Source organism: Garra rufa, chromosome 9 (assembly GCF_049309525.1).
Source record: "Garra rufa chromosome 9, GarRuf1.0, whole genome shotgun sequence".
Taxonomy (NCBI): domain Eukaryota; kingdom Metazoa; phylum Chordata; class Actinopteri; order Cypriniformes; family Cyprinidae; genus Garra; species Garra rufa.
In genome coordinates this window covers 39197155-39217834 of record NC_133369.1, presented here as the reverse complement: position 1 = coordinate 39217834, position 20680 = coordinate 39197155, and the positions used below count along the sequence as shown (strand labels likewise).

Genomic DNA, 20680 nt, shown 5'->3' with positions numbered 1-20680 from the left:
TTTTAAACATTAGTTTACCAAGAAGAATGCAAACTCAGAATCACCATGTGCCTCTTCTCTGTTGCTCATCCAGACAAGCAAAGGCGTTCACACTGAAAGCACTCATTCATAGTCCAGTCCTCAGATCCAGACAGGCTATATCTGTGTATATTCATCCTCACCTCTCTAATCTTCACCCATATCCTTTCTCTTTTGTGGGCCAGACAGGTCCTATCAGGAGCCGATACGACGTCTGGAGTCTGCCTCTCATCATGACGTTAGTTCATTTAAGGGCCTTAATGTAATGAGAATAAACTGCGAACCCAAGCTCTCCAGCAAACAGCGCTCCAGTACCTGAAGAAAAGATGTTAAAAATATGAAATTAGTGGTTTTTCTCCTATGACTTTATTTTTATTTTCATTTCCTAAAACTTACTATCCTAAAAAATGTGGTAAAAATCTGCTCCATTAACATCTCTCTGTCTGTCTGTCTATCTGTCTCTCTGTCTGTCTGACCATCCGTCTCTCTATCATCCATCTGTTTCTCTCTCTGTCCATCCATATGTCCATCCATTCATCCATCTCTCTATCGGTCCGTCTGTCAATCCATCAATTCCATCTCTCTGTCTGTCTGTCTGTCTGTCTGTCTTTCCATCCATCTGTCCATTCATTCGTCCATCTCAGTCTGTCAATCTATCCATCCGTCTTTCTGTATGTCTGTCTATCTGTCATCCATCCGTCCATCTTTCGGTTTCTCTGTCCATCCATTCGTCTCTCTGTCTGTCTGTCAATCCATCCATCTGTCTCTCTGTGTCTATCTGTCCATTCATCTGTCTTCTCTGTTTGTCTGTCCATCCATCTTTCTGTATGTCTGTCTATCTATCTATTCATTCATCTGTCTCTGTCTGTCCATCCATCTTTCTGTCTGTCTGTCTGTCTGTCTGTCTGTCTGTCTGTCTGTCTGTCAATCCATCTATCCATCTCTCTGTCTGTCTGTCTGTCTGTCTGTCTGTCTGTCTGTCTGTCTTTCCATCCATCTGTCCATTCATTCGTCCATCTCAGTCTGTCAATCTATCCATCCGTCTTTCTGTATGTCTGTCTATCTGTCATCCATCCGTCCATCTTTCGGTTTCTCTGTCCATCCATTCGTCTCTCTGTCTGTCTGTCAATCCATCCATCTGTCTCTCTGTGTCTATCTGTCCATCCATCTGTCTTCTCTGTTTGTCTGTCCATCCATCTTTCTGTATGTCTGTCTATCTGTCTATTCATTCATCTGTCTCTGTCTGTCCATCCATCTTTCTGTCTGTCTGTCTGTCTGTCTGTCTTGTCTGTCCATCCATTCATTCATCTCTCTGTCTGTCCATCTGTATGTCTGTTTATTCGTCTGTCTGCCTGTCTGTCTGTCTGTCTGTCTGTCTGTCTGTCCATCAATTCATCTCTCTCTGTCTGTATATCTGTCCCTCCGTCCATCTATCCATACATTCATCTGTCTGTCTATCTGTCCGTCTATCTGTCCATCCATCCACCTTCTCTGTCTGTCCGTCCATCCATCCATCCGTCTCTCTGTATGTCTGTCTATCTGTCCGTCCATCCGTCTTGGTGGTCATCTATCTGTCTATCTGTCTGTCTATCTATTGTCCATCTCTCTCTGTCATTCATCTGTCCATCCATTCGTCCATCTTTTTTTCTGTCCATCCATCCGTCCATCTCTCGGTCTCTCTATCCATCCATCCGTCTCTGTCTGTCAATCCATCTGTCTCTCTGTGTCTATCTGTTTATCCATTCGTCTTCTCTGTCTGTCCATCCATCCATCCATCCATCTCTCTGTATGTCTGTCTATCTTTCTATCTATCTTTCTTTCTATCTATCCATCTGTTTCTTTCTTTCTTTTATTTTCAGCAGTCTATTACTCAAAGTATCCCACCTAGAAATGATTCATAGGCCTGTTTGTCCTTCCAAGTATAGGCTACAATGTAAGATGGTAGAACAACTTGCTAGGAAATCATGAGAAAACAATATGCTCAAGCAGAATAAGCCTTCAACATTTTGCCTCCCTTTCAAGAACAGTTGCTGATGAAGTAGTAGTGAGTTTGAGAATAGTCAAGAATAGTCATCTACTAATACATGTAGGCATATAGTACAACGTTGATGGCTTGTTTCACCACTTGACAAGAGTGAAGGCCCAAAGAGACAAGACTACTCTTTTCACAGTACCGTTAATACATGATAATGCAGTTATTGGAGCCCTCTATTATGTGCTCTGGCTTTAGAGCAGTGCTGGATCTGTCCTTGCACTCTGTGCAGCAGGAGGAGCTGTAAAATATCAGATTCTTGGACTTCTCGATATTTGAGTCAGAGCGTGAATCATCATCACATACTTAGTGTGAGTCAAAATCCTCACTCACTCAGCAGTCCAGCTCAGGGAAATCGATTATATGCCACGTGTGTGGTGTTAGATGTATAATGCGAATCCAGGATTTGTCTTTTAAGAGACCCAAGGAGCTGAAACAGGACTGCACAAACACTGGACTGAGCCGAACCAAAATCCCCTAACATGTTTATCAATCCCCTGCCCTAGCTGCACAAATTGTGCAACAACCTTAAATTAAGCAAGAGGTGAATATTGGACATTACCCAGATAATTTATGTCCCCTTGGTAGGGCTGCAGCCCAAGTGTTATTAGGGTTATCTGCTAGTTGCTGAAAGACCTTCAGATATACAAGTGTGTTGTACTCACTAATGTTGTCCCTGGATTAGAACATGAAGCATCAAGGGTGCAAATGTGAGACAAGACAGTTTTTTTTCCTTTTTTTTTTGTCTTAAGATAGTTCTGCATTTAAAATATGATGAATTTAAATTATTCACTGGTCAGCTGTAAAAGTTATATTGGATACCTGCCATCTTCCAGATGAGTATGAATTTCCAATGGATTTCAAGATAATTTGTGTTATTCTGATTTAGTTCACTGCCAATTAAATTCAAGCACTTGTAACTTTAGTGACTACAACCAGAATATCACGACCCCTGGTGGAGAACGTTTATCAGTTCACTTTACATAAACAAAACTATAAAATTACAAATCTGTGCAGTGTTACAGTGGACAGTATTTTATTGATGTGTTAAAAGTATATCGATTCTGCTCATTTACGCTTGACATGTTTAGGTTGTACAGTTTGAGTTTCAAATTGTTCTTCCAAGTGAAAGGCCATCACAATCAAGATAGATTATGTAATATATAATTCATGGAAATTACTATATACACAGAGTCTGAAAACCACTTATTTGAATCCTAAAACATTGTTTCGAATAAGATCTCATATTTTCAGACATACTTCTAATTTATAATTCCTAATTAATTTCCAAACACAAATCAAGCGGAACCTGACAGACCAGATCTTAGGGCTTCAAACACGTTTCTTCAGACATGGGTTATTAGATTTTTTTAACATTTTCGTTGCAGGGATTTAGGTAGGCCTATGTTCTTGTGATATGAAAAAAATAACCAAATGAAGTAGGTTATAATTACACAGGAAATACCGGGTTGATTCTAAAATGTAGCCTATTGACTGTACATTGTTTTAAAATCTAACCAAAGCACAACGAATCCTTTCAGTTAGTTGAGCATGCAATCGCTATTTTTTCTGTTCACCAAAGAACTGTCAGACTTGTCAAGGAAAATATCTTGAGTTTAAAAGAAAAGTTTCCCCCACCCTCCTTCTCACGTCTTAAGCCTTCTTGGCCAATCATCTCTCTTCTCGCAAACACTTTAGCAGACTATAAGAGCTCCCCAACTTTTTCCTTTCAACCTAACTCAAAAGTTGCTCGGAATCCCGGATACCTAGATCTTTCCCCCAGAATAAGTAACGCACGCTTGGAATTGTATTTCACCCTCATGAGGGAATAACGTCTTTATTCGGACGCGCTTTCAGCAGACTTGAACGAGATGCCCGAAGAGCCCGCGAGAGACTCCTCCAGCTCCCCCGTGTCTCCCGCGGACAGCCTCAGCAACAGCGACGGAGAGCCCGACAAGCCACCGAAGAGGTGCGGAAGGAAAAGACGGTCGAGCAAAAAAAACGGGGAGGATTCCGACAGCTCGACCCTTGGGAAAAGGGGGAAAAAGTCTAGCAACAGCAGCAACAGCCCTCAGTCTTTTGAGGAGCTGCAGACGCAGCGCGTTATGGCGAACGTACGCGAGCGACAGAGGACGCAGTCGCTCAACGAAGCGTTCGCGGCTTTGCGCAAAATCATCCCCACTTTACCCTCAGACAAACTGAGCAAAATACAGACGCTAAAACTCGCCGCCAGGTACATCGATTTTCTCTGTCAGGTTCTACAGAGTGACGAGCTGGACTCCAAGATGGCAAGTTGTAGTTATGTTGCTCACGAACGTTTGAGCTACGCGTTCTCGGTTTGGAGGATGGAGGGCGCTTGGTCCATGTCTGCATCTACCTAGTGTGCAGGGAAAAGTTTTTTTTGTTTTCACATGGTACGCTTTCAGAATATCCCTCGTTTTTAATGATGCAGTGTTGTAAACAATTGAGTAAGATCGCTCAAAACATTTACTTCATTCTACACGTTCAGCCTCCAGTTGTAAAACCAACAGCTGTTGCATGCATTTCAGATCGCCTGGATTTGTTTACTATCAGCATGGCTTTATTTTCACACAATGCGCCTCTCTTTTTAAGATTCAGTTTGGTTAAAAAGTAGCGTAAGTCTAAAAAAAGTCGATAAGAAGTTAAACGGCCGAATTGCTTACTATCCAATATCATTGCGGCCTATTGCAGCGCGCGTTTCCTCCTCAAAACAAATAGGCAACTGTAAATATAATGTTTTGCCTATAGCAAACATTGTCCCGCCTAAACCATGCTGTTATTCGCAGGTGAAAGCCAAGAGCTGGGAAAACTCGAGGACCAATACGCCGACACAATGCTAGATTCCTTCATAATCTTGGGGGAAACTGCAAATGTTCCAACAGAGGTCATGGCTATTACCGAGAGAAGGCCACGGACAGCGAACTGTTGCATATGGACTTCCTCGCGAGTGTTATTATTGACGACGAATGTTGGAAATGTGTGCATATGCATGTTTTTTAATTTTTTGTTTTTTAAGACTCAGTTGTGCATAGCTTTCTTGGAGAAAGTGAAATTGCATAGCAAGGACTGTCGATGAGAAGATGGGGAATGAAGCCTCTATAGTTCGAATCCTGTGCAAAATACAAAGTTTTTAGTACGATTCTATTTATTTATTGATGACACACTTTTTGAAATGAAGGCAAATGTATCCTGTGTCGAAATGCATTCTTATTTTTTGCTACTTTTGTAAATAAATGTGTATTTCTGTAATAAAGATGAAGAACTTATTTGAAGAAATATTTCACGCTAGTATCAACATTCATTCACTTCATTGGAGTTTTCGGTTTTGGACAATTTATGAAACGGGTTATTGGTAAATACACGTTATTATAATTTCGTTTAGTCTTATTATGACGAATGATTACATAATTACATAATAGTTACATCTAAAATAATTATTTAATATCAACTAGGTAGTTGACATCGGTCAGGAAATCAGAGACAATAATACATTAAATTGTGTTTTTTAACATTACAATACAGATTATATTGTTTTAATTTATACAACACAGTATGAAGAATTATCATAATAGAATGAAACTGCATTTATTTAAAATATCTTTAAGGACTGCAATGGAATATCGAGTTTTATTCCGATAGGTCTGGCTAATTCTGGCTTCTACGATTTAGTTGGATGACATTCATGTAAACCAGAGTTACAGACGTATAGGTTCAAAAATATGTACTGTCAGTTCATCCGAGAGGCGGGAAAAACGAAGGAGAAGCTGACAAGAAAATAGGTTTGTATTCATGGCTTGTACCCCTAAAAATTCTTCAAACCTTTTTAACAGTTGCACTAAATATCATCGTTTTCATCCAGCTAGAGCTTCCCAAATACACACATGCGTCATAGGGTCAAATCCCTAGGGACTGCATTGGATGTATAGCCAGAGGCTGCTCCAAAAATACTGTGTGCGGGGGAAAAAAGACACTGCTGCTCATTAGTTTTGTCTGTTGTCCAGTTTCATTCATTTTATAAAAATTAGTGCATTGCGATTGAAGTGAATCCAATTCGCTAGATAAAATCAAATGATTCATTCTGAATTAAAAACCTTAAAATGCGTTTTGTCCTGCTAAGGCCTGTGGGATATTTTTGCTACGTTCGTGGTATTGGCATTGAATCATATATGTAGTACTGTCAGTTGCGCTTGGTTTTATATGAAGTCTGGGAAAGTATTTTGGAATATTTGAAATAAAAGCACGTGCACGTTTGAAGGTGTGTAATTGGGTTTTGAGGCATGTGCGGAATTCCCAGATGTCTATGAAATTTAAGCTGCCTTCAGCAGGACATGGGAAGGTGGGGTGGATGAAGCTGGCCTGTATACTGAGCAACTGTAATGCTAACCTAAATTAAAAAAAAAATCCCCTCGAGAGACATACAAACAAATTACGTCGAGTTTCTAACGAATAATTCATCGCGGACAACTTTTCTAATCGCTCTAATATTGGTTTAAACGACAGTAAACATTTCCCATTTTTTACACGAACGTCATAAAGCTCCCAGTGAAGTTCAGGAGAAAACTGGACCAAAGTTTGAGTTCATTTCCACTTGTAAGGCATTTGGCAGATGGATGTTAGAGGCACACGAATGAAACTTATTTTGAACAGATGTTAGCATTTTAGAGTCACGTGAATTGAACAGATGTTCAGATGTTGAGGTCCGCCTTTAAATAGACTATACTGAAAATCTTAGAAACAAAGCGTTGGCTTTTCTTGAAGGGATAGAACGCGTGGAGTGACGCCGGCTGTCCTCGGAGACTCGGGGTCTACGGTGAATTTAAGCTTTTTGCTCTAAATCACGGCCCGTGGGATCCAATGTCGAGGAGAACGCCTGTGGGAGTTTCCCAAATAAAGAAACCCGTGTAGAAATGCCGTTCTAACAGGTACTGTACACGATGGTGCTGCTTTTCCGACATCGTTGTGCATATGTTTGACGCTTGTGTTTGTTTGTTTTTGTTGTGTCGAAACCTGAAGGAGTTTGTGGCCTACTTGTGAGAATAACAGCCTATCGTTTTAAACAGTAATAGGCCTATTGTTTACTTTTTTTAGTTTAGATAATTCGGATGTAGCGTCGCATTTAATCACAGATTACTTTTATTATTAACCTATCTGATAATGATTTTCGACTCGTTCGGTCAAAACCTGCCTAAACCAATATGGTTGTTACTCTTATTATTGTTAATATTATACAGATTATTTATGATCTTTTCAGGTCGCTTATTAATGTGGCATTTCGGCTTATAATTACTCAAACAAAATCTTAAAAATAAATGCAATGTCTATTAAACGTGTTTATTTTTTTGTCGATACTAAACTTTTTAAATTATAAACTGGTGGTAATTTCTCTCAAACACGTAACGAAACGAAATGAACCTTTATGTGAAATTAAAAAAGTGAAGGAGGAAGTCAAAGCGAGCATTTGTTCATTTACACAGCTGGCTCGCTTAGGCTACAGCTCATACAACAACTGCTGGCAATTCACTTTATGAAGGAAAATAATTTTCCACTAAAACGACAAGCAGATCTTCTGCTCCTGGAAACAGGTGCAACTTGCAGAAGTAGCTGCAGTCGTTTAAAAAAATCGTATGGAGAAGCCGAAAACCGATGAGCCAAAAACAGGCCTACTTCGTTTTTCAATAAAGTACTAGAGTGAAAATAAAGATTGTGTGCATGCGTGTGTTGTGATTTAGCGGAAGTGGGCAGTGCAGAAACATATTTTGCTAATATAGTTTTTTTTTCTCCAGATGTAGATGTAATAGTTTCTTCTCTTGGTTTTAAGTGTTGGCTAGCCGTTTCATATTTGTATGATTTTAACATTTCTCTTTTGATTTTAAAATGTGTGTTAACATTGCGACACTTGTTGGTTAGCATGATTGTCACAACAGTGAACCTTTTATCTTTTTAAAATCTTTGTTTTAAGAACAAACGTTTGTGAATATCATGCTTGTATGCGTAAATAAATAAAAGCACTTTTGAAAAACCATCTGCAATGCTTTAGTTTCTACATTAAAGGCTCAGGCTCTTTAGACACATGGACATTACTGTAACACTAAGAGGTTATAATCTGGAGATGGTGCAGGGTTACAGTTACCGTTCAAAAGTTTGGGGTCAGTAAGACTTGTGATAGTCCTTAAAGAAGTCTCTTATGCTCATCAAGGCTGCATTTATTTGATTAAAAATACAGAAAATAACAGTAATATTGCAAAATGTTTTTACAATATAAAATAATGTTTTTTTATTATAACATACTTTAAAATAGAATTTATTCCTGTGATGAAAAGCTGAATTTTTATCAGCTGTTACTCCAGTCTCAAGTGTCACATGATCCTTCAGAAATCATTCTAATATGCTGATTTATTATTAGAAAGATCAGTGTTGGATAATATCAACAGTTGTGCTGCCAAATATTTTTTGGAACCTGTGATTTTTTTTCTTTTTCATGATTCTTTTATGAATAACAAGTACAGTGTTTATTCAAAATATAATTTTTTTATAACAATGTAAATTATTTATTATTAACTTTTAATAAACTTTTAATTACTAACTTAATACATCCTTGGTGAATAAAAGTATTAATTTCTTTAAAAAAAAAACAATAAAAATGTACTGACCCCAAGCTTTTGAACGGTAGTGTAGGTCAAAGCTTGTTTCTAGGTAGAGTTAAGGTTGTAAAGGCCTACAAACCTTAAAACCCCTTAACATCCAGTTTCCTAACTGAATAAAGCAAGTTCAGATGTTGACGACAATTCAATTTCAATAATACTAAAGCTATAAGAGCCACACAAAAAATATTCAAAATCAAAATTTATGCTGGTTGTGAATTTAAATTGCCGTTTTGATGCAAGGCGCATTAATAGTCAAACTAAATAGTGGGTCTTCTTTCCTGCCTTTGGTGAATACTATCACTATCAGAGTAAAAGCTGTCATCTTTCAGCTTTTTGAGAATGAGTAAAGATCAAGTGTTGCAGGCTGATGGTAGTTAAATTACAGTTTGGTTGCATTAGGCTTAGTGGTGCAAGTGTTGCATTAAGAGTGACAGAGCATCAAAAGTCCCCTTTCAGACTCATTCAACAAAGAGAGCGCCGAACCCCCATGTTTACGGAATACTTAGCGCACGCCACCCAGGGAGCAGACAAGACACGCATCATGCTGCCGCTAGGGGATACACAATGATGTCACACACAGGAAATGGCTGGAGAGACTTGGCACCTCACGGTGGTTGGCCCAGCATCCACTGGCTCAGGAGGGCCGCTGCGAAAATAAACAGGCAATCAGAACACTGCACGAGAAGTACACAAACCCATTGTGGTGTTTCATGGATAATAAAGGCAGAGTTTTTACATCTAGCGACGTGTTTATTTGTGCAATCTGCTTGTCCATAAATAGACTTGTCTTTTGCAGGACGGATAAACAGAACGTGGAAGTTAAAGCAGTTTTTGTCCCGCTTTCAAACTTTCCTGTCAATGTTTAGTGATGTTTACGGAATGCTCAGCTGAAAAAGAATAAGAAAAATTTGATTCGTAAACGGGCTTAAGAAACACATCCTGGAAGGCTGGAAGACATCTAGTATGACGCGGCCTAAAATACGATTTTAAGCTACATAATCCTATAATTATATATATTTACCTAGTACAATTACTTCAATGAATTAAGGAATAGTTCTCTCAAAAATGAACGTTTTCTTAACCCCATGCCTTTCCAAACTATATATAACTTTTTTTTTGCCAAACACACACACACACACACACACACACACACACACACACACACACAAACATGTTGGGTTTACATGTTTTATGGGGACATTCCATAGGCGTAATGGTTTTTATACTGTACAAACCGTACTTTCTATTGCCCTACACCTACCCTACACCTAAACCTAGCCCTCACAGGAGATTGTGCATACTTTTACTTCATCAAAAAAACTCATTGTGCATGATTTATAAGCCTGTTTCCTCATGGGGACCTGAGAAATGTCCCCACAAGGTCAAAATCTACTGGTATTCCTATCCTTGTAGGGACATTTGGTCCCCACACACACACGCACACACACACAGATTTCAATGGGGTCCAAAAGTTTGATCAAAACAATCATGGACACTACCAGTCAAAAGTTTTTGACCAGTAAGATTTTAATGTTTTTTAAAGAAAGTCTGCATTTATTGTTTCTATTTGAATGTATTTTTAAATGTAATTTATTCCTGTGATCAAAGCATCATTATTACAGTCTTTTAGTGTCACACAATTCTTCAGAAATCCTTCTAATATGCTGATTTGCTGTTCAAGAAAAAAAAATATTATTCTTATTATTATTAGTTTTAATATTTAAAGTTGAGTACATTTTTTCAAGATTTTTGATGAATAGACAGATCCAAAGATCAGCATTTATTTATTTAAAACAAAAAGCTTTTGTAACATTATACACTATACCATTTAAAAGCTTGGAGTTAGTATTTTTTAGATTTTTTATTTTTTTTTGGAAAAGAAATTATAGAAATGAATACTTTTATTTAGCAATGATGTGTTAAATTGATCAAAAGTGATGATAAAGATATTTATTTATCTATTTCAGATAAATGCTGTTCTTCTGAACTTTCTATTCATCAAAGAAACCTGAAAAAAATCTACTCAGCTCTTTTCAACGTAATAATAATTTTAATTATAAATAATAAAACGTTTTTAACAACAAATCTGAATATTAGAATGATTTCTGAAGGATCATGTAACACTGAAGACTGGAGTACTGATGCTAAAAATTCAGCTTTGAAATCACAGGAATAAATTACATAAAAAAAAATATTAAAATAGAAAACAGTTATTTTAAATAGTAAAAATATTTCAAAATTGTACTGTACTTTAATGTACTTTGAATCAAATAAATGCAGGGTTGATAAGCAGAAGAGAATTAAAAAAGACAATAAAAATCCTACTGTTCAAAAACTTTTGACTGGTAATGTAAACTCTAAAAATGTTTTTTGTTTTTTTTTATTACTGAACACGTTTCACAAGAAAACACTAGTTCAGTCTTTGTATTTAAAATTTCTTGTTTAATTCAATGTGTTACCTGCAACGTATTTGTAATAAATAGTAAAACTGACTAGCAATTCCCAAGTTTAAATGGTTTCTACACCATTTTGAGTTTGAATATGGTCACATATTTCAATATTAGTAACATCAAACGACTTGATCAATGATTAAATAAGACTTTTCCTTTGGACCCCATTGACTTTCATTGTATGAATAAACATTTAACATTTGTTTTATCATTTGTGTTCCACAGAACAGCATGAGGCCGAATAAATGACAGAATTTTCATTTTAGGGTGAATTATTCCTTTAATAACATCGATTTAGTATTGATTTACTTGTAACATTACTCAAGTTTTGTTATTTCGCATTTGGTTTTCCAGTGAATCGGTACCTTAGTGATTACTTTTTGTTCATGATAAACAAATTACATCCCCAAGACAAAGATTCTGAAAATGTAATAAGCGGCTCATGTTGTATCACTTAACACCATATTACTCCGGGAAACGCTTTTGTTCTTCTGTTTGGCAGTAAAATCCCCCCATCTGGATCCAACCTGTTATGAAGGAGAATGTCTAGCGACTATATAACGAAAAAACTACTAAATGCATAATACAACATGCGGCTCCAGCACGAAAGAATGCCATTGTTAGGCAAAAGAAAATAGAACTGAATGTCAGCTTTCATGAACGAGAGTGTAAGTCCACAAAGCACTTTGTTAATATCCATAGATGTCAATTTAACGCACTTTTACAGAAAAAGTGAACCCCTAGGTATGTTATGATTGGCTCATTATTAAAGGTCTTTTAGCTTCAATTGTTCAGTACTAAGGAATCTTTCATACTTTGAGAAATAGACTATGTGTGACTGATGCTCTTAGCAGTCAAATGTCCTACGTCACTTTCTCCGGCCCAGGGGCGATCACCCTAATGACACCCCCCACTCGCCCTCCTATGGGGTCGGCTCCTGAACAGCTACTAAGCCCCACAGAGTCATTAACCTGGAGCCCACCGGAGCTCTCAAACACAGGCCTATTTTCACCGCTACATGAGGAAGATAAGTGATGTGTTGTTTCTTGGGCATTACAATGATTCCCCTTTTCCTTCCTCTGCATGTCAGGAAGCACTAACTGGGGCTAACAAGGCAAAAAACAGCCTTGAGGTTAAAACAGGAGGGTCATTATCATTTAACCTCTACATCCTAATCAAGTTTTGGCAAAAATGCATTGAAATCATTTTACATTTCATGCTTTTATTTTGTCTAAAAGATGCTAATAAAAATGAAATACTGCATCAAAAAATGCTGGCTTATCTGGTTTTATTAACATATCTTCATGTCAGTTTTGTGGTTGATATGATACAAAAATGATATTAGATATTGCTTTATGTAAGTCAATAAATGTTTAATCTAAAAAAATGGTGATTTATAGGCTGCAAATATTTTTAAACTAATATTTTTGGCTGAAATTGTGAAAACATGTCAAATTGACCATTAGAATTTTTAGCACATGTGTATTTTTAATCTGATTAGTCAGATTAGATATATAAAACCCAATTTAATTTAAATGTTTTAAGTGACTAGTTTTCTCCTGATGCTGTGGTTGCACAGATCTTTCGAGAGAATCAGACCGTCAGCATCGGTTCTGATGAAGATGACTCAATCTGACTCAACTTTCGGTTCATTTCCCAGCAGGATGACTGTTCAAATGCAGAATTCATAATATGATTCAAAGGCGTCATGTTTCAGTCCATCTGGTGTCACTTCATAAGTTGAGATTCAATAATGCACGTTCAAAATGTTGATTGCAAAAGACAAAAATACAAAAATGAAGTTTAAATGTAAGATTAAAGCCTTCTAGTTTATTATAGTGAACATGGTTCATTTTTGAAAAAAAAAATGAAAGTCACATACATTGGCATAGACATATTTTTGAATTTGTAGATCAGGGTTAATTTAACTTATTTAGTTGTCTGGGAAACATGTAAGTATCTTCTGCAGCTTCTGAAGAGCAGTACTAAATAAAAAAATATGATATTTTGGCAAAATAAGAAAAATGTACACATCTTCATTTTGTCCAAAAGTTTTCACCCCCTGTCTCAATGCACCATGTTTCCTTCTGAAGTATCAGTGAGCATTTGAACCTTCTGTAATAGTTGCATATGAATCCCTCAGTTGTCCTCAATGTGAAAAGTTGGATCTCGAAATCATGCAGTCATTGTTTTTTCAGCATTTTTGTATATTTGAACCCTTTCCAACAAAGAATTTGTGGGACCTGAAGATTTTTTTCTGAAGAACAGCAGGCAGTTTAACTGTTCAAGACAAACAAGGGACTCATAAACAACTATCACTAAACAAACAAGCAAAAAAAAAGCTGTGGATCATTCAGGTAGAAACACAGTATTAAGAATCAAGTGTATGTAAACTTTTGAACGGGGTCATTTTTATAAATTCAACTATTATTTCCTCTTGTGGACTATATGTAAACGTCTTATTCAGGTCAGAAATATCTTAATCAGGTCAGTACCAAATAAAAAATAGCATGCATTTTGTATGATCCCTCTTATTTTTGTAAAATAATTAACATTTTGCAGACTCTGCAAGGTTTATATAAACTTTTGACTTCAACTGTATGTTTTGTTTTTTCCAAAATTATTTTATTTGTTTCCAAATTCCAAATTGTAATTTTTCTGGATTCAGTTTTTTTCCTGTTTTAATTATTCTAGACTCTGTTTTAATAGCTAAATTAAATATATATATATATATATTAATCAAAAAGCATGTCTAATTAATCAAAATCATGAAACATACACAATTCAACAGCAATTATTAAAAATTGAACAAGAATTACATTTTTAAGGCCCTATGAAATACGTTTTGTTTTTGTTGTTGTATATTTATCTGATTCTGTGTTTTCCATTAATTTTCCGGATTCCATTTTAATGGTTTCATTACATTTTAATGATCAAAAGCATCTTTAATTAATTGAGTTTATCAAAAAATAATGTATTATTTTATTTCTTTATGATTACTTTTGTAATTTTTCAGAAATACCGTTTTTACAATTTTCTGATAAATATTTTCTTCTGGTAAATATTTTTAGTAGTAGTACTAACATTATATTAAGTCATATTTTTCAATATGTTTCTTCAAGTTAAACCAAACTTTTATTTTGACAGGTTGCTGTGAAGATCTTTAAGTTTCGGTTTGTATATGATATGACAATATTATTTTTTTCACAAGAAATGGTAAAATGCTCATGAAGTGATTCTCAGAGCAGTTCTAGAGATTGTTTATGTGTTCAAACCATTTATTTATATAGAGCAGAACATGCAGGATTTATATTTAAATAGCATTTTTGTGGCATAATATTCACAGACACTATCCATATGGTGTTTTGATTTTAGTGTACTGACCTACTTTTAATTTATTATTCCAAAATCTGGCTAATTCAATTTGACTGAATTCCACAATTCTGTCCAGGTTTTCATAGGGCCGATTAGATGAAATCTCTCCAAACCAACACATGCAAGATCAGGAAGTTCTAGGAACTGAAAATGTTTTACATGAATTAGTTCGGACAAGGTGACGAATCGAATAGATCAGGATGTTTTGATGTGATCTGCTTACAAGGTGCTTCTGTTTCTTATTCTCAACAAAGCTTTGATGTCGTTTCCCAAAAAATCCTGCAATGACATTGGAATTTCGACTGCAGTTTGGTAATGTTGAAAGTCTGACTTTTATTACATATAGACTCCATGAAGCCAACCTAAACGGGACTAATAATATTTGTATGTGCTCTATCTAAAGTCTGAGTGATCTCTGCAGGGCACCTTGTTAGTTAATCTCACGTCTCTTTGTCGTAACATGGAGGATGACATCAAGCACTGACTTAAGGGATTGGCGTCCCCAGGGTTCTGGCTCCAACCTGCAGCGGGGCGAACCGAGTCGCTTGTGACCCGGGTACTAAATCAAGTTCAAAGCATCCCACGGCATGCTCGCAGGTATTGTGTTACGCATACGCTGTCGGGATCTGGCCAGCCTGCCCTATGTTTGGTCAACCCCGGGGTTGCCCCTTTGACTCTTTCTCCCAGCTTGATGCCTGGTGGAGTGACATTTCTACAGGCAGGAAATACTCATTTAGAACTTAAAGGGATATTTCGGATTCGATACAAGTAAAGCTCAACTGACAGCATTTGTGACAATGTTGATTAGTACTAAAATTAATTTAGTAACACTTCACTTAAAGCCTTTATGTATGATGCATTATACAAGTAGTTTTAATGCAATAACTGTGCCTTGCAATACATCTTACAATGCATTAATACACTACCAGTCAAAAGTTTTTGAACAGTAGGATTTGTAATGTTTTTAAAGAATTATTTTCTGCTCACCAAGCCTGCATTTATTTGCTCCAAAGTACAGCAAAAGCAGTAATATTTTAATATTTTAAAATGTAATTTATTCCTGTGATTTCCAAACATTTTTATTTCAGATGAATGCTGTTTTTCTGAACTTTTCTACTCAGCTGTTTTCAGCTTAATAATAATGAATAATCATGTGACTGGAGTAATGATGCTAAAAATGTAGCTTTGAAATCACAGGAATAAATTACAATTTAAAATATATTCAAATAGAAACCAGTTATTTAAAATAGCAAAAGTATTTCACAATTTTACTGTTTTTGTTGTACTTTGGATCAAATATATGCAGGCCTGGTGAGCAGACGAGACTTCTTTAAAAAACACTAAAAATCTTACTGTTATAATACTTATCAATTCATTGTTACACTATTCATTTTAAATTTAGTTATAATTACTTATGACAACATATAATGCATTACAAAGCAAATTATGAATAATTATAATGCATTATGCCCTTCAATAACCTTTTTTAATGCAATATTCATAAAGGCATAAAATATTCATAAAAGTAAAGTGTTAACATTTTTTTTCAACTTGTCCCTTCTTTTCTTAAAAGAAAAGAAAAGAAGAAAATAAAAGAAAAGGCCTCACAATTACAAAAATATTCAGTTTCAACAGTGTAGTCACAAGCTGGAATTATGATATAATATAATATAATATAATATAATATAATATAATATAATATAATATAATATAATATAACATAATATAATTTTAGTGTGGACAGTGAGTAACCTTTTCTTTGTAGTTTGGGGTTGTTGCTTTTTGATATTTTTGAAAGAAGTCTCTAATACTCAAAAAGGCTGATTTATTTGCTCAGAAATACAGTAATATTCTGAAATAATTTTAAAATGTGAAATAACTGTTTTCTATTTTTATATATTTTAAAATGTAATTTATTTGATGTAAGCTAAATATATTTATAAGAAATATGTACTTCAGCGCTAAGCCAAAACAATTATGTAAATCAGGCAGTTATTAAGATTTCCTAACATTTTCTTTAAATCCTTTAAAGAATTGATTTGATAATATGATTTTTTGGTGGAAAATTACCTACCTTACCCCGGCTGATTTATTTGCTAAAAAATGCAGTTAATATTGTGAAATAATTTTAAAATGTAAAATAATTATAATATATTTTAAAATTGTATTTATTTAATATAAGATAAATATATTTATAAGAAATATGTACTTCAGCGCTAAGCCAAAACAATTATGTAAATCAGGCAGTTATTAAGATTTTCTAACATTTTCCAGAAATCTTTTTAAGAATTGATTTGATATGATTTTAATGTGGAAAATACTAACGTTTTCTGTGTAGCTTGGGGTTGTTTTTTATATTTTATTGAAAGAAGTCTCTAATACTCACAAAGGCTGATTTATTTGAGTATAAATATTGTGAAATATTTTTAAAATGTAAAATAACTGTTTTCTGTTTTAATATATTTTAAAATGTAATTTATTCTTGTGATGGTAAAGCTACATTTTCAGCAGCCATTTCTCCAGTCTTCAGTGTCACATGATCCTTCAGATCCTACATTTCTTATGATTATCAATATTGAAAACAGTTGTGTGGCCTAATATATTTGTGGAAACCATATGTTTTGTTTTTGTTTTTGATGAATAGAAAAATCAAAAGACAAGCATTTATTTGGAATAGAAATATGTTGTACACAAAAAAGGAAACAATGTACTGTATTAATATTAAAAAGAATTTTTGGTATTGATTTTTACAAATGTTGAACTATTTTAAGATTTTGAATTCTACACGTCATTGTGTATTTTAGGGCAAATGAAAATGTCCATAAAATGAATGGTTAATGCCCTGGCATTATTTTCATCCTTGCTAAAATTCCCCCAAAATTCAAAATACAGTCTGTGAATGCAGAGTGATGAAAGCTTGTTGTTCACCGTGTTGTCAACACATGATAAATCCTCAAAAACTGTGAGAATTGCATAACTCACTGAGAACAAAGCAGATCCATTAGGTCAACAGCAGCCCATTACGACTTAGTTTCCTGAAATCAACATGTTAAATCTGCCTGCTAGGCATTGCTATTTTTCGACTGCACATACCACATGTCCGATAAGATGAAACTATGCTGTGGGTAGAAGAGGCATGGCAGAACGTAACGCTGTTTTAGAGCTCAACTGTCTGGCACCATTGATCGTGTTGATTAGCCTGCCCAAAGAATGTGGACATTCACGTAAAGTGTGGTCTGCGCCCCAGTGTGGAGCGATCTGAACTGCGCAGTGGCATGGGACAGTAATTACTGCCTTTTCCCTGCGACACACCACATTAACTCTTCATGGGCTGTGGATGAGTGCAAACTACCAGCCTTGAAGGAAAACTCCATTCCAAAACGCCATTCCATCCACCTTCCTCGCCGTTTCACTAACATTGTAAAGCCGCATGATGTGTACAAGGATTGAAGGAACAGTTATATTTAAATCATGAGCTTAGATTGGAAAGAGAAAGCATTGATTTCAGAGAACAATGCATATATTGCACAATGAAGCTGCAGGTGCCTTTATGTGCAATTATTTTGCAGTTATGATTTTAAGATAAATATGTACGTCAGTGCTAAGCCAAAACAATCACAACCAGGGAGTTACTGAGTAAGTTATAACATTTTCAAGAAATCTTTTCATACAGTCAAGGCCGAAATTATTCATACCCCTGGCAAATTCTGACTTAAAGTTACTTTTATTCAACCAGCAAGTTTTTTTTTTTTTTTTTGACCAGAAATGAGACAGGCTTCTCCCAAAAGATAATAAGACGATGTACAAGAGGCATCATTGTGGAAAAAAATATTTCTCAGCTTTTATTTACATTTGAACAAAAAGTGGCATGTCCAAAATTATTCATACCCTTTGCAAACTGTCACAGTCTATGGGAAAATCCAAAGTTCTATACCATTCCAAATAGTCCAAGCTGTTCTAAAGCATCCTAATTACCCTGATTCATTGGGAACAGCTGTTTTAATCAACTCAACAGGTGAAAAACAGAAGCTCTCTGCTGTTGGTTTGTGGACAGTCATGGCTAAGACAAAGGAGATCACTGAGGACCTGCGGCTGTGCATTGTGGCTGCTCACAAGTCAGAAAAGGGCTATAAGACCATATCTAAATGTTTTAAAGTACCAGTGGCTACAGTGCAAAGTATTATTAAAAAAAATTCAGAGGACGCGGAAGCCAAAAGTGACACCTGTGCTGGCCAGGAGGATAGTGAAAGAGGTAAAAAAAAAAGATCCAAGAATCACCACCAAGGCCATCCTGATGATTCTGGGCTCTGCTGGACCAGGGAACATAATCACAGTAAACAGCACCATGAAAAATGAGCAATACATCAAAATTCTCAACAACAACATCAGGCAGTCTGCAGAGAAACTTGGCCTTGGGCACCAGTGGACATTTCAGCACGACAACGACCCAAAACACACAGCAAAAGTGGTGAAGAAATGGTTAGCAGACAAAAACATTAACGTTTTGCAGTGGCCCAGCCAGAGTCCTGACTTAAATCTAAATGAGAATCTGTGGAGGGAGCTAAAGATCAGGGTGATGGCAAGGAGACCCTCCAACCTGAAAGAGTTGGAGCTCATCGCTAAAGATGAATGGGCAAAAATACCAGTGGAGACATGCAAAAAGCTGGTCAGCAATGATAGCTGTAATAGCCAATAAAGGCTTTTCTATTGATCATTGAGAAGGGTATAAATAATTTTGGACATGCCACTTTGTTCAAATGTAAATAAAAGATGAGTAATATTTTTTTCCACAATGATGCCTCTTGTACATCGTCTTATTATCTTTTGTCATTTCCGGTCAAAAAAAAAAACACAAAAACTTTAAGTCAGAATTTGCCAGGGGTATGAATAATTTCGGGCTTGACTGTATATACATACAATTTTGTAAAAGTTTTTTTTTACAATAATTATCAAAACTACTACTAAGTTTAAGTAAGCTTGTCTTCTCCTGAAAAGATCAGAAGATCAAATTATCTTATTATTTCAAGAGACTTATTGACTTTGACAGTCTTAAGGATCTGCAGGTGTTGTTTTTATGATGTCATTTCCTCTTTGTTTTTTTGTTTTTTTTCTGCATGTTGATTGGACAACTTTGATTTTACAAACAAAAGTTTTCCAAATATTAATAAGCAGTGACTCAGTTTTATAAAAATTTTTCTAAGAAAGAACAAGAAAATATTAAGCCAAACTACTTAAGCATTTTTAAGAATTTATTTTTTAAATCTGATATCAAGACCTTTAAATATAAAATTATATAATATATAAAAGGATATAATAATCCTCTAGAGTTAACTCAATTTATTAATTTTGTTTTAAAGAATGATAAAAGATACAACCAAACTATTTGTTTTTTAAATAATTTAATTTTTTTTTTAAATCTGATATCAAGACCTCTAAATATAAAATTATAAAAAGATATAAAAATCCTCTAAAATTAACTCAGTTTCATTAATTTTGTTCTAAGAAATAACAATAAAAGATTAAATCAAATTACGCTTTTTTTATTGTATTATATTTTTAATCTGATAAAGACCTCTAAATATACAATTCTAAAAATATATTTAAAAAAAGATATAAAAATCCTCTAAAATTAACTCAGTTTTATTAATTCTGTTCTAAGAACGATACAATTAAATTAAACAATCAAATTAAATATTTGTTTTAATCTGATACGAAGACCGCTAAATATAAAATTATATAAAAGATATAGAGATCCTCTAAAATGAACTTAGTTTTATTAATTTTGTTATAAGAAGGAACAACAAAAGATTAAACCAAATTACTGTTTTACCTTTTTAGGAATTAAAAAAAAAAATTCAACCTGATATTATGACCTCTAAATATAAAATGATACAAATATATAAAATTACATAAAAATGTAACTTTTATTTATTTTATTATTTTGTGAAATAATGTTATTAAATAATAATATTATAATATTATATATTAAATAATATTATTTATGTGAAATAAATTAAAGGTTTTTTAGAATTTTATTTATTTATTTATTTTTCAGTCTGATCACAATATCAGTACACCCTGATATTTTCACTTTATGCCCTCTAAAAATATCAGAAATAATTTTAATATGCACATTTAAA

At 34.8% G+C, this 20680-nt stretch overlaps 1 protein-coding gene across 1 annotated transcript; it reads left to right on the top strand.

Annotated features, from left to right (window-relative positions):
• Positions 1–3789: 3789 nt before the first annotated feature.
• Positions 3790–5347, top strand: twist1b (twist family bHLH transcription factor 1b). Its single transcript, XM_073847453.1, has 2 exons — positions 3790–4464; positions 4858–5347. Exon 1 carries the CDS (start codon positions 3922–3924, stop codon positions 4429–4431), a length of 510 nt encoding a protein of 169 aa, XP_073703554.1. The 5' UTR covers positions 3790–3921; the 3' UTR covers positions 4432–4464; positions 4858–5347.
• The last annotated feature ends 15333 nt before the right edge of the window (positions 5348–20680 follow it).